The sequence below is a fragment of the Chlorocebus sabaeus genome, chromosome 8 (assembly GCF_047675955.1).
Source record: "Chlorocebus sabaeus isolate Y175 chromosome 8, mChlSab1.0.hap1, whole genome shotgun sequence".
Classification (NCBI taxonomy): Eukaryota; Metazoa; Chordata; class Mammalia; order Primates; family Cercopithecidae; genus Chlorocebus; species Chlorocebus sabaeus.
In genome coordinates this window covers 58,006,056-58,019,435 of record NC_132911.1, presented here as the reverse complement: position 1 = coordinate 58,019,435, position 13,380 = coordinate 58,006,056, and the positions used below count along the sequence as shown (strand labels likewise).

The window sequence follows — 13,380 nt, the reverse complement described above, 5'->3', positions numbered from 1 at the left end:
GCCTCAAACTCCTGTCTCAAGAGATCCACCCACCCTGGCCTCCCAAAATGCTAGGATTAGCGGCTTGAGCCACCATGCCCAGCCACTAATTTTGTTTAAAATGAAACAAACAAACAAAAATGACTCTTGAGTGTCAGAAACCTAGCAAGTGCAGATACCACCCATAAGGCAGGGTGGGGGATGTAAAGTAGGTGTGCAGTGGTAAGAGATTGGAATCATTAAAATTTGCATGCTTGGAGGAGGGGCTGATGGTACAGCTGAAATTTAGACATTTGAGGAGGAGGTTTTGCCCAGCTGATGTTGGTGTCTCTGAACTCCAAGGAAAAGCCTCGTGGATTTAGAACCCAGGACTTTGGGGAGGGGAGCCAGCTGGCTAGTGCCGATGTCTCAGGAAATGTGATGAGGCTTGTTCTGCTAGAGCTGAAAAACTGCAAACTGTATTTGGCTGCTGCCATGGGAAAGAACTGCTGCTGCCGGGTTGAAGGAATGTTACTGGGGTAATGCTCTCAGGATCAGGAAGCCAACAGGAGGAAGTCCGTTCTTCCTTCCTTGAAGTCAGCCTCTAGCTCCTATTCTTGGCATAGCCTAACAGGGAGCCAACTGGTGGAACAGAAATGTGGTTTTCAGGGTCTCAGCAACAGCATCACAAAGCCAAGTGCAGAAGGCTTGGCTTAATAACTGGAACAGAGAGCAAAGGAAACCAGGGACTAGGGTTTTTACAGTATAAAATGACATGATTTTACAGCAACTTATATACCAATGTCAATATTAATTAAAAAGCAAGTTTTGCATAACAACCAAAAATAGAGAAGACAAGGCAAAAGCCATGCATGAGAACATTAAAAACAATTAGTGAACTGAACTATATACAGTCATACAAATGGAGAAATAACAGAGATAAAAGCCTTTCAGTAAGTTACGGTAGAATTAGATTGTAAAATCAGGCGTAACATTTTAAACATTTATATTATTAGAGCAGCTTTAGTTTTACAGAAAAACCGAAGTGCAGAGAGTTCCCATTACATCTTCCCCTCTCCCTGCCACCGCAAACTCCCTTATCATTAACATCTTGCATTAGTATGGTATATTTGTTCCAAATGATGATCCAATGTTAATAGATTTTTATTAAAAAGTTCCATAGCTTACATTAGGACTCGCTCTTTGTGTTGTACATTCTGTGGTCTTCGAGCTCTTTACCCCTCTGGTCTTTTTTTAAATAGTAGGCTCTGCTCCAATATGAAGGTTACTTTTAATGATCTTATTTGATGATTTTTTTTTTTTTAATTTGATGATTTCTGAACTCCATTGTTTGAATGTAGGTATTCCCCAGGGTGGTTTCCTTAGCTTTTCTTCTATTGTATATATTATCTCTCTTGGTGTAACCTCCTTCATTTCCATGTCATTTTCCTAGTTTTCTTATCAGTAAAGTAAGAGATCAAACTAGAAGTTTGATCAAACTGAGTTTTTGATCTCTTGATCAAACTGAGGTTTTTCCTGACCCCCAAATTCAATAATTGGCTATGTCAAATTTGAACCTATCACAGGTTTTCACCAAACTCATCCCTTCTTTTCTCTGTTTCCTCTATATTTTAAAGCTGTCAGTGGTCTTATTGGTTGCCAGGACTCAAAATCTCCATGTAACTTTTGGCTCTATTGTCTGTCCGACTGCTCTTTCCATTCCTGTTGCCATATTGCCTGTCTTTGTTCCCTTCCTGCCGCACAGCAAGAGCTCCTGCTTCCTGAGGTCCTGTGACTTTTGGAGAGAGGGTTAAGTGGAGCTGTACTGGAAATGGTTCTCTGTGAGTAACAATCTAGCTGCTTGTTATTGCTGGTAGGAAGGAAACAGGACATAATTCAGAGAGACCTATTCTGTTAATGCAAAAAGAGAATAATTGCTTATCTCTTCTTTCTTCTGCTATCATATTAAATGTTTTGTAAATGTGTGTGTGTGGTTTTTTTGTTTTGTTTTGTTTTGTTTTCCAGCATAATGGGAGTGTTGAGTAACAAGTGTGGCTTTCAGCTCCAGTATCAAATGATTTTTTCAATATGGCTCCTGGCATTCAGTCCTCAAATGTGTGAACACCTGCGACGCTATAATATCATTCCAGTTCTGTCTGATATCCTTCAGGAGTCTGTCAAAGAGAAAGTAACGAGAATCATTCTTGCAGCATTTCGTGTAAGTATTTTATGTTGGTTTGTGTGTATGCATTTTTGACTGCAGTATATTTGAGTTTTTACCAGGGGGGAAACAGTTACTTGTTCTTCTAGTGGTTATGAAACCATAGAGTCTTGGTGAATATAGAGTAAAATATCACTAATTTGTATTTATGGTGTGGGCAGTGGGATAGGTGAGAGGAAACCATCTAAGTGAATGAAATATGTGGGTTATATAGTATGCTTGTAGGGAAATGCAATTGGATTATGTTCAGATGGAGGAAGTCCTTTTCTGCTGCAGTGTATTCCAAGAGACTGTTCTTGAAGGAGTTTCTTTCTCATGGAGCATGTATTTTAGTATGGAATTGTGTTTCAGGTTCTACACCTACTGACTGGAGTACATTTTTGAGGCAACTATAAAAATCTATCATTATTTAAACAGTAAACTTTTTAGAGTATTAGATTTGTCAGTTATCTAAGTCATCTTCCTCCTTTGAACAGATGAGGAAGTTGAGGACAAGAGAAAGCCTAACTGGAATCGAAATCCTAGGTTGCCAGGCAGTTTTAATACTTCATATTGCTAATTGGCTACCGAGAGCCAGTGTATTTGCTGTGCCCATTGTCTACTGATAATTTTGTTGGTCACTTTAGATGGGCTTCTGTGGGATGGCTTGGTTGAAGTAATCTAAGAATGCTATTCAAGATTAGTTAATAGTGGACATGTCCCATATAGTGCCTACCCTCTGCCATACATTGTTCTAAGATCTTTCTATTTAACTCATTTAATGCTTACCAGAGCTCTATAACTTAACAGTTATTGTTGTTAACGTATAGGTGTCATTGCTATACATTGGGAATACTGAGGCATAGAGGTCACATTGCTGATAGGTAGCAGACTTGCAAATCCAGAATGTTGGCTGTAGAATCTGTGCTTTTAACCATTTTTGTTCTTATACTTTCTTTAGAAAACAAGTAAAAAATAAAAAGTGGGGCTGGGTGTGGTGGTTCATGCCTGTAATTCCAGCACTTTGGGAGGCCGAGGCAGGTGGATCACGAGGTCAGGAGATTGAGACCATCCTGGCCTATATGGTGAAACCCCGTCTCTACTAAAAACACAAAAATTTGCTGGGCATGGTGGCGTGTGCCTGTTAATCCCAGCTGCTCAGGAGGCTGAGGCAAGAGAATTGCTTGAACCAGGGAATCGGAGGTTGCAGTGAGCTGAGATCGTGCCACTGCACTCCAGCCTGGGCGGCAGAGTGAGACTGTCTCAAAAAAAATAAAATAAAATGAAAATAAAAAGTGGTACACATGTATTGCAAAAATTTAAATAATGTAAATATCACATTTGCCAAATATAATTACTAGCATCTTTCAGATGTTTCTAAGCACAGAGATAAATAGATGTGTAATTTTGTTTTATATTTAGAAATAAAAATGACATGTTATACTTGTCTATAACTTTATTCTTAATATATAGTGAATATGTTTTCATTTCTGTATATGTGGATATTCAGTATTTTTTTAATGGCTGTTTTCCACTGTGTTGGTGTAAAGCTGTATATTTAACCAGTGCTCTATTGATGGCCCTGTGGTGGTGTTTCTAGTTTCTTTTACATATGTTTGCCCACTTTGATGAATATTTCTTTTGGATTTAGTTCTGGAGATGGAATTGCTGGGTCAAAAGAATGTATTTTTATACTTTTTTATTTTTATTTTTTTAAGACAGTCTCACTGTGTTGCCCAAGCTGGAGTGCAGTGGTGCAATCTCGGCTCACCGCAACCTCCACCTCCTGGATTCAAGCATTTCTCGTGCCTCAGGCCCCTGAGTAGCTGGGATCACAGGCATGCACCACCACGTTCAACTAATTTTTGTATTTTTAGTAGAGACAGAGTTTTACTATGTTTCCCAGGCTGGTCTCGAACTCCTGACCTCAGGTGATCCACCTGCCTCGGCCTCCCAAAGTGCCAAGATTACAGGCATGAGCCACTGCACCCCACCTTTTTTTTTTTGAGACAAGATTTTTTTTTTTTGAGACTCTGTCACCCAGGCTGGACTAGAGTGGCGTGATCATAGTTCACTGCAACCTCGGACTCCTGAGCTTGAGGGACCTCCTGCCTCAGCCTCCCAAGTAGCTGGGACTGTAGATGCATGCCACCGAGCTTGGCTAATTTAAAAAATAAAATCTTTTATAGAGAAGGGATCTTGCTTCGTTGCCCAAGATGATGTTGAACTGCTGGGCTCAAGCAGTCCTCCTCCCTCAGCCTTCTAAAAATTGTGGGATTACAGGTGTTAGCCACAGCACCTGGCCTACACTTTTGATAGATAATATCATACACTTTTCAAAAATGTGCAGATTTACATTTCCATCAACTATATATTGGGAGTGTATATTTTTCTGCTCACTATGATTTAATATTACCCTTCTTTTAATTTTTACGAAATCTTGGTTGGAAAACTAAATCATTGTTTTAAATTTGCATTCCGTTAATAATGAATGAGGCTGAGCATCTTTTAATATTATTGGCCATTTATATTCTTTCTATAAATTGCTTATTCATAGCATTTGTCACCTTCCAAATTTTAAAATTTGATATGCAGGAACTCTTTTCTAGGTGTCTGTAGTTAATAACAGCTAATGTCTATTGAGAGCTTATTCTGTGTCAGGCACTGTCCTAATTACTTTAAATGTATTCCACATATAATTGTCCCAGGAACTCCATTTAGTGGTCACGAGGACACGAGAGGTTAAGTAATTTGCCAGAATAGCTAGGAAGTGGCAGAGCAGGGATTTAAACTCAGGCAATATGATGCATGCTTTTAACCATCATGCTAATCTGTCTTTGATGCAGAGAATAATAATTGTTAAAATTTATTAAGTGATTTTTATGCATTGCTTTATTTAAGCTTCATGATTACCCAATAAGTTCTGTTACTATTTTTATTTTATTGATAAGGAAACCAAGACTTGGAGATAATTCCTCAGTAAGTGAAAGGATTGGAATTTCACTGAGATCTGCCCAGCTCCAAAGCTGTCCTCTTAACCACCCTGCCATCTCCTTTTTTTCTTGTCTTGTTGCGTTTTCTCAGGAACCTTAAGACTGGCATTAAAAAGGGGGAAACGTGGAAAGGAAAACCAAAGCTAACATCAGGGGAAGATTTCTTTGCTTAAAATACCAGCTGGATGTGTTGAGCCCCGTGTATTTCCTGGCTGCCTGCAAGGGCTGAGTGAGTGAGTGATGGCATGGAGGAGTGGTGTTCAGTGTGGATTTTGGGAAACTGTAGAGTGAGATCCAGGTGTGGCCTGCTGGGTGTGATAATCACTGACCAGCTATTGACCAGGTGTTGGGCTGGGCATTAGATTTTCTTTCGATTATGTTTATTTATGAAAGTAACACTCTTTTTCATGTAAAAATCATTCTGTCGTCCTTGAAGTTCACTCTTGAGAAACAGGCAAATGCGGAGCCTCCTTGCTTCTCTCCCTCCCCACGGTGGCTCTGCTCTTCGTATTTCCTGCACACACTGTCCACATGAGTTGTCACAGTAAATTTCAGTCCAGCTAAAATAATAATCAGTTCTTAAGTCATTAAGGTTGTATTAATAAGGCTTTACTTTGAAGTATTTTAGTAGGTAAACTGAATGTATTTTTTTCTTCTACTCAAGTGCTTCATTATCCATATTCTTATTTATTTAAAGTAAAAAATTCCAGAAATGGAGTCTTTTGCCAATCTCTCCTAAATCACAAAACGGTTGTGGATTCCATGTATGTGCCAGGGGCTATGCTAATTATTAGGGGACACAGATGACCAAGATAGAGCTGGACATCGAAGGTCTTATGGTTTGGTGAAGACAGTCGACATGAATAAGCACTGCCAGTGCAATGCAGTGATGAGTGACCAAGGGAGGAAAGGCAGTAGAAGAGGGACGGACAGCCAGAGGAGAGGCGTATGAGGAGGAGACAAGGCCCGAGGGGCCTTTTGAAAGGGGGTGTGAGGAGAAGAGAGGGCTCAAGGGGCCTTTTGAACCAGGAATAGTTATCTTGGAAGTGCAACGGTGGGGAGAGGTTGAATGTTAACAAGTGAAGAAAGAATCTTCTAGAATCATCAGTAATTTGTTCTTGTAGGATTTGTTACTCCTTTCCCTGACCCAGGTGAATTCTGAGAGAGTAAATACAGCATATGAATCTGGGTTTTGAAGATGCAATCCTGGGATTTGTAGTTGTTTACTTTCTGAAGGCACAGACTTGTTCTGTGAATGGATCTTTTGCCCCTACCACTCTGGGCATAGAACTAGTGGGGCCAACATGAATATTTCAGTCATCCTGGTTATCATCTGACACTAACTTGTGTTCACACTCCTGGGCATCACTCACCAAGCATGGCACCTTCAAATAAGACCCTTTGTCAGATCTACTTTTAGCACTTTATTCTGTACTCTCCTGCTCTGAGGGAACATGGAATAATATCTGATTCCTCTTTTAAATTTGTTCACTGTGGCACAATAGATATTGCATCTTTTCAATTCAATAAATTTGTTCTCTGAGGGCTTAATGCTCCTTCTGTTCCATTTGTCTTAGTTTTGAGTTTCTCCCTTGTCTTTCCTTTTTTTAATTCTACAGTTGTCACAGGAGCCTTTATTTTGTCAAAATGTTCTAGTGTAAATTAAGCATCTACCATTTGCAAAAATAGAGCTAGTTTGATCTTTTACTGCTATAAAAATAATGTGGTTTTATGGTTAAAAAGATACGATAGAAAAATATTAAGTAAAATTATAAATTACCCACAATATCACTCCCACATATGGAGCCCCCTTGATGTTTTAAAACCTGCAGTTTATCTCTGTTCCTTTACTACATACAACTAGGCTTCAACTCTGGGTGAATTGCAGTAGGCACTGAATAGCTGAAGGAGTCTTTGAAATCTCATCTCTTCATGATTTGGGTGGATCATGCTTGACGTTCCTCACTACAAAGTCTGTATGCACTCAGGCCTGTAGTGAGTGTCCTGGCATGTGCAGTGGCAGGCAGGTTCTCTGGGCTCTTGGGCTGGCCTCCAGGCTTTTGGCCAAGTTGCTTAGCCTCTCCGTGCTTTAGTTTTTTTCATGTGTCCTGTGAGAGTAATATCATCTCTCCTACATCTGTTACTTTGTTGATGCTCACATGATAATACCCTTTGAAAAATACGTGCTAAATGAACCTTTGACACCTAATAGACCCTCAGTAAATATTTGTGACTATAAAGGGCTGGTCGTGGGGTGGTTGTTGGCACTAGGGCTATAGCAGTCATGGTGAACTTACTTCAGGTTATGTGAACACTGGGTTCACATAGTTGTCTCTGTGGGGTTTGTCTTTGGATGTTACCTAGACAGAAAGAACAGTGAAAAGCCTTTTGGAATGAAAGTGTGTTATTTACAAGGAAATAGAGATCCAGTGAAGAAGTTACGTGGAAGTAAAGACTGGCCCAGTTACTGAATGTTCACATTTTAAAAATTAAGACAGAAGTAAAAATGTGTTTACTTAATTTGATGAACGTATCACAGAAAGCAAGACTAGAGAGAGAGGGTCCCTATTTTCTGTTAGTACATGGACTTTTGTCTAAATTGGAAGCTGTTAATAAACTTGGTACTGAAAGCTTTTTTCAGAAAAGGAGATATATTTTGTAATTGCTAAACCGTTAGGAAAGATGGTAACCTTTGACTCAATGTCTTTGCAATTAGATTATCCAAGAAAGATGAATTATTATTGTTTTTATTATCTTTTGTGTGACTTTCACTGATGGGCAATGGAAAGGTCAGCAGTTTCCTAAGTAGTTAATGTGGCATTTACCTCTACCTGTTCTTTTCTGTGTATGTTATGTATTTTTTGAAGTTAAAATATCTATTTTTCAAATTGTTAAAGATTGTAAAAATTTATAATTATTTCTTGTTGTAGGCTTTTGATAATTTGTTAATAACTTGTCTATTTAAGGTGAAATAGAGGTGTGGGGAAGAGCTGTAATAGAAGTTGGGGTCTTATTTTAGCTGTCCTGTTTTTTCAAAGAATATTCTTTCCCTTATATTCTTTTTCTCTCAGTTTCAAGAGACTACATGACTTATTATTTAGAAAATATTTTAAGTGCTGCAAGTTTCTATGAGAAACCAGGTACTAATAATTTTTTTTCTTTTTGAGACAGAATCTTGCTGTATTGCCCAGGCTAGAGCGCAGTGACATGATCTTGGCTCACTGCAACCTCTGGCCTCCCGGGTTCAAGCAATTCTCCTGCCTCAGCCCTCTGGAGTAGCTGGGACTACAGGCATGTGCCACCACACCCACCTAATTTTTGTATTTTTGGTAGAGACGGGGTTTCGTCATGTTGGCCAGGCTGGTCTCAAACTCCTGACCTCAAGTGATCTGCCCGCCTCGGCCTCCCAAAGTGCTGGAATTACAGGCGTGAGCCATCGCACCTGGTCCAGGTACTACTTTTTAATAGTGGGCTGAGATTTAATCTCAAGCCCAGCAAAAGCTCCTTTAATCATTATATGATATTCTATCTAAGCTTCCCACATACCCTACTTTTTTGTCCCCACTTAGTTCCTCCTCCCTTCCATTATTTTTCATTTTGAATCTTTAGTTAAAACAAAAGGTTATTGGAAGCACATATCTAATACTGTGATATCACAGAAGAGAGATGTTAGTTGATATTAATTGAATCCTGCCTTTAAGTTCTTCCTTCTCCTTTTCTCTTCCATTTTTCCTCTTGTATTTATTCATCTATCAGTGCATCAAATGTTTATTGAAGACCAATATGTGTAAGGCAATTTGTTGGTTACTGAGTGTGTGGAAAGATGCATAAGATAGAATACCTTTTCTCAGAACCTTTGCATTTTGTTTAAACCTTTGTTTTGATAGAGTAACTTGATGAAGTCACTGTGTTTATGATATACAAAGCTCAAAAAGTCACCGTAAGTGTAGAGCCTGACTGAGATTCCTAAGTTTTTTTCTTTTGACCTCATTTGGGAGCTTTCTGAATTAATTATGCACTTTTATGGAAATTTGAGAAATAGAGTAGAGTAGCTCTTTTGTAATGGCGCAGTAGAAGGATAGACAAGAGTCTCTCTGGAGTGGATAGACCTAGGTGTGAATTCCAGCACTTGATTGTTTAGTGTTGGGAGAGTGGCTTGAACTCCCAGAGCTAGTTTCTTTATGGTGAAAGGTGGTAGATGGTACTTAACTCATTTAAACTCATTTAAACATTCGGTAAGGAATCCATGAAATAACAGTTAAAGTGTCTGCAATAGTAAATATACAATATGTATTTATTTCCCTGCCTTTTTTCTCCATAAAATCATGGAATAATAACATTTTCCTCTTTATCTCTGTAAGTTGGATTCTTGCTAAGTTAATATTAAGCCCAGGTAAAGATCTAGTGCTGTTTTGTTTGATTTAAAAGAGACAACATGAATATGTTACTAATATTTAGAAAGATTTAAAAATCTTATTTAAACTATATTTATAATTTCAAATTTTTACCTATAATGCATAGAATTTAATAATTTATGGGCTTCTATTGTCTAATTTGGGGTTTCAGAATATTTAAAATAGACCCAATCCAATGGCAGAAACAGTAGTTTTTTTAGATTCTCATACGCTAAATATATATATATATATATATATTTTTTTTTTTTGAGAAGGAGTCTCACTCTGTTGCCCAGCCTGGAGTACAGTGGCTGGATCTCAGCTCACTGCAAGCTCCGCCTCCCGGGTTTACGCCATTCTCCTGCCTCAGCCTCCCCAGTAGCTGGGACTATAGGCGCCTGCCACCTCGCCTGGCTAGTTTTTTGTATTTTTTAGTAGAGATAGGGTTTCACCATATTAGCCAGGATGGTCTCGATCTCCTGACCTCGTGATCCACCTGTCTCAGCCTCCCAAAGTGCTGGGATTACAGGCTTGAGCCACCGCGCCCGGCCCTCGTACGCTAAATTTGGGGTAATGCAATCATTATGTGAATATGCTAAGAGCAGAAAGAAGAACATCTTTAGACATCCACAATTTTGATATGCACAGTGGAACTAAAATTGAGCCATTCATAAAGATATAGTGAAGCCATTTGATTTATACCATCAAACTGATTTTAAAAATGATGATTTTTAAAGTAATTTTCAAGTTCCTATAACCTTTAAAAGAGATTTTACTGATGAGGTTATTTGAAGATAGTATAGACACATCCTAAAACTTAGGGAAATATTTTTTTGTGGGAGGCTTTAGAAAGCTTGCTGAGCTACTGTGAGCTGAACAAATCTAGCAGCTGCAAATGATTATTATTTTTCCATTTGGCTGGATGAATTTTATTTTTGAAAATGTCCATCTCACTTATTCATAGTACATGCTGAACTCTAGGTCTCTGCATATATTACTGCTGTTGGTTAAATTGATTTGTCAGTCTTTAAATTAGGATGTTTTGGGGCTGTGACTGATAAAGACATTGAAGATCATCTTTGTTGCCTGGAGTTTTACATCTGTATGTTGTGCATTTGATTTCTCTTTTGGGCTCTGCTTAGTCAAAAGCCTACATTATATGTCAGATAAAGTGAATCATATTTTTACAGTGATATGCTTTTCATCAGAAAGGCTTAAGAATTACAGCCAAATTAGATAGATTAATCATGATGTTTAATTCACATCTACACATGTATACTCAGTAGACATAAACATGCACACACATGTACATGCATTTTTCCATGCAGGCAGTTCATAGTAATAACTCTTTCAAAGAGGCTAGCTCTAGGCTGAGTGTGTGGGGCTGTTCTGGCCACTGCTATGGCATGGAAGTATTGCCGGGAAGAAATTTTATTCTGGAGTCTGTCCCTTATCCCCTGTTTCAGGAATTCTGCCTCAACCTCTTTGCCTAACCTCTGTCTTGCTTAGTAGATACTAGGTTTGGATGAGGTCTCGTAAGACTGAGACTTTTTAAATTTTGAGGTGAGTCCTTTAATACAGCATTTTAAAAAAGTGTGGTCAACATTATCAGTGCAGTGCAGTGAACTGTTTGTTAGTAACCTGCAATGGATAAGTACAGAAAGTGAAAGTCAGCGTTTAGAAACTTGTGGGAATTTGACAGAATAATGGTTTATTGAATTTTATAGGAAAATTGAACTTGTATTTTACATGTCTTAAAATTCATTCTTATTGTGTTTTATAAACGTATTTGTTCATGACTGATTGAAAATCAAAAAACAAGCAAAACCGGTCTTCACCACCGATGGTTTTCGAAGCACTGCTTTCACATATATTTTACAAGGCCAGCAGTTCAGTTTTGCTGACAGAAAGATCTGAATTGTCACCTGATTCCACCTTGTTCTTAGAGATGTCAACATCCCTCTGCACCATTAATTTGCCAAAGGCAAAAATGATGTTTATACTGGATTGGTCACTTTTGCTTTTGTTGAGGTGAAGATATCATTTACTTTTAGAGAAAGAATAACGTATTTCAAAGAAAGTGTTGCTGCCAGATTAAGTAGATTGTTTCTGGCAGATTCAGTTTCTTAACTACTTTTTATAACCCATTTATTCCTTCTTTTCATTTTTTATAGTAAGATGAAGCAATGAAATGAGAATATGTATTTAAAGAAGAATAGAGAAGGCTTAATGATTGATTTCACACAGTTGAAGAAAAAGGGAGAATCAAAAATGACTAATCTTTGAAATGCTGTTATCTTGGACAATTGAAAGAGAAGTTCGTTTTAGAAGAATACCATAGGGTTGTTCTACATTAGTTATTGAATGTGTTGAAGTTATAGTTGAAGCCATTAGTTATGATAATATCTTGTTGTTTTTTTTTTTTTTTGAGACGGAATCTCACTCTGTCGCCGAGGCTGGAGTGCAGTGGTGTGATCTCAGCTTGCTGCAACCTGTACCTCCTGTGTTCAAGCGATTCTCCTGCCTCAGCCTTCCGTCCAGCACCACGCCTGGCTAATTTTTGTATTTTTAGTAGAGATGGGGTTTCACTGTGTTGACCAGGCTGGTCTAGAACCCCTGACCTCAGGTGATCTGCTTGCCTTGGCCTCCCAAGGTGCTGGGATTATAGGCATGAGCCATCGCGTTCAGCCGATAATATCTTAAAGATAGAGTTTAATTCTCTGGTCAACAAATACATGTAATGAAATTAACAAAACATATAAACAAAAGAGCTTTGATATGTTTCTAAAGATAGAAGAGAGGGTAATGGGAAAAATAACTGGAAAAGACCATAGAAAGTTTAGTAGAAAAATAAGTGAAATCTCACAAAAGGGAAGGAAGAGAGGAAGAGTTTTGTAAGAGTAAGAGGTTAACAGATTTACGCCTCCCCATAGTTGAAGGTCTCAGAAAATAATTTGTTTAGAAAGAAATAACAGGTGTTCTGAAAGAGAATAGTTTGTAGAAGTAGTCATACAAGGAACTGGGGATTAAGAAAAGAATTAAAAATAATCTATCTAGTATGTCCTATTTACTAGGATCTCACATTTTAATAAAGGAGACAAGCATGTAATAATATTAGTGTCATACATCATGATTTCTTCTTTGACTTTGGATTACACAGGAGTGCATTGTTAAATTTCCAAGTAGAAAGTTACTGGTCTTTAGCTTAATTCCATTATGGTTAAGAACATATTCTGTAAGAATTCAATCCTTTGAAATTTGAGACTCATTTTATGGCTTGTCTTATAGTCTGTCATAGTGGATGTACCAAGTGCACTTAAAAGAATGCATATTTTGCAAGTGGAGTTGTGTTCTGGGTCATTTAGGTCAGGGTGGTTGACAGTGTTATTTAGATCTTCTGTGTACTGATTTTTTTGTTTAGTGGTTCTATCAATTGCTGAGAGAGCTGTTAAAATCTCTAGCTATTATTGTGGATTTGTCTATTTCGTTCTTCAGTTTTGTCAATTTTTGCTTCATGAATTTTGAAGCTCTGTAATTAAAACACGAATGTTACATTTTCCTGGTGAATTGGCCTTTGTATCATTGTGAAATATCCTTCTTTATCACTGGTAATGCTCTTTGTTTACTTTATTTGAAGTTAATATCACATTGCAGCATTCTTACACTTATGGTTGCATGCTATATCTTTTTCCTTCTTAGTTTCAACTTGCCTGTGTCATATTTAGTTTGTCTCTTTTAGGCAACACATTCTTGGGTCTTACATTTTTATCTATTCAAATAATTTCTGCCTCTTAACTGGAGTATTTAGTTCACTGGCATTTACAGTAACTGTTGA

General features: G+C 37.9%; 1 protein-coding gene across 2 annotated transcripts in view; it reads left to right on the top strand.

Moving 5' to 3' along the window:
• The window catches only part of ATP6V1H (ATPase H+ transporting V1 subunit H), a 126,247-nt gene that overhangs the window by 53,755 nt on the left and 59,112 nt on the right, over positions 1 to 13,380 (top strand). For both annotated transcript variants that reach the window (XM_008000631.3, XM_008000630.3), the window contains one exon: positions 1,984 to 2,176. In XM_008000631.3, the coding sequence (XP_007998822.1) occupies positions 1,984 to 2,176 (193 nt within the window). The remainder of the gene's footprint in view (positions 1 to 1,983; positions 2,177 to 13,380) is intronic.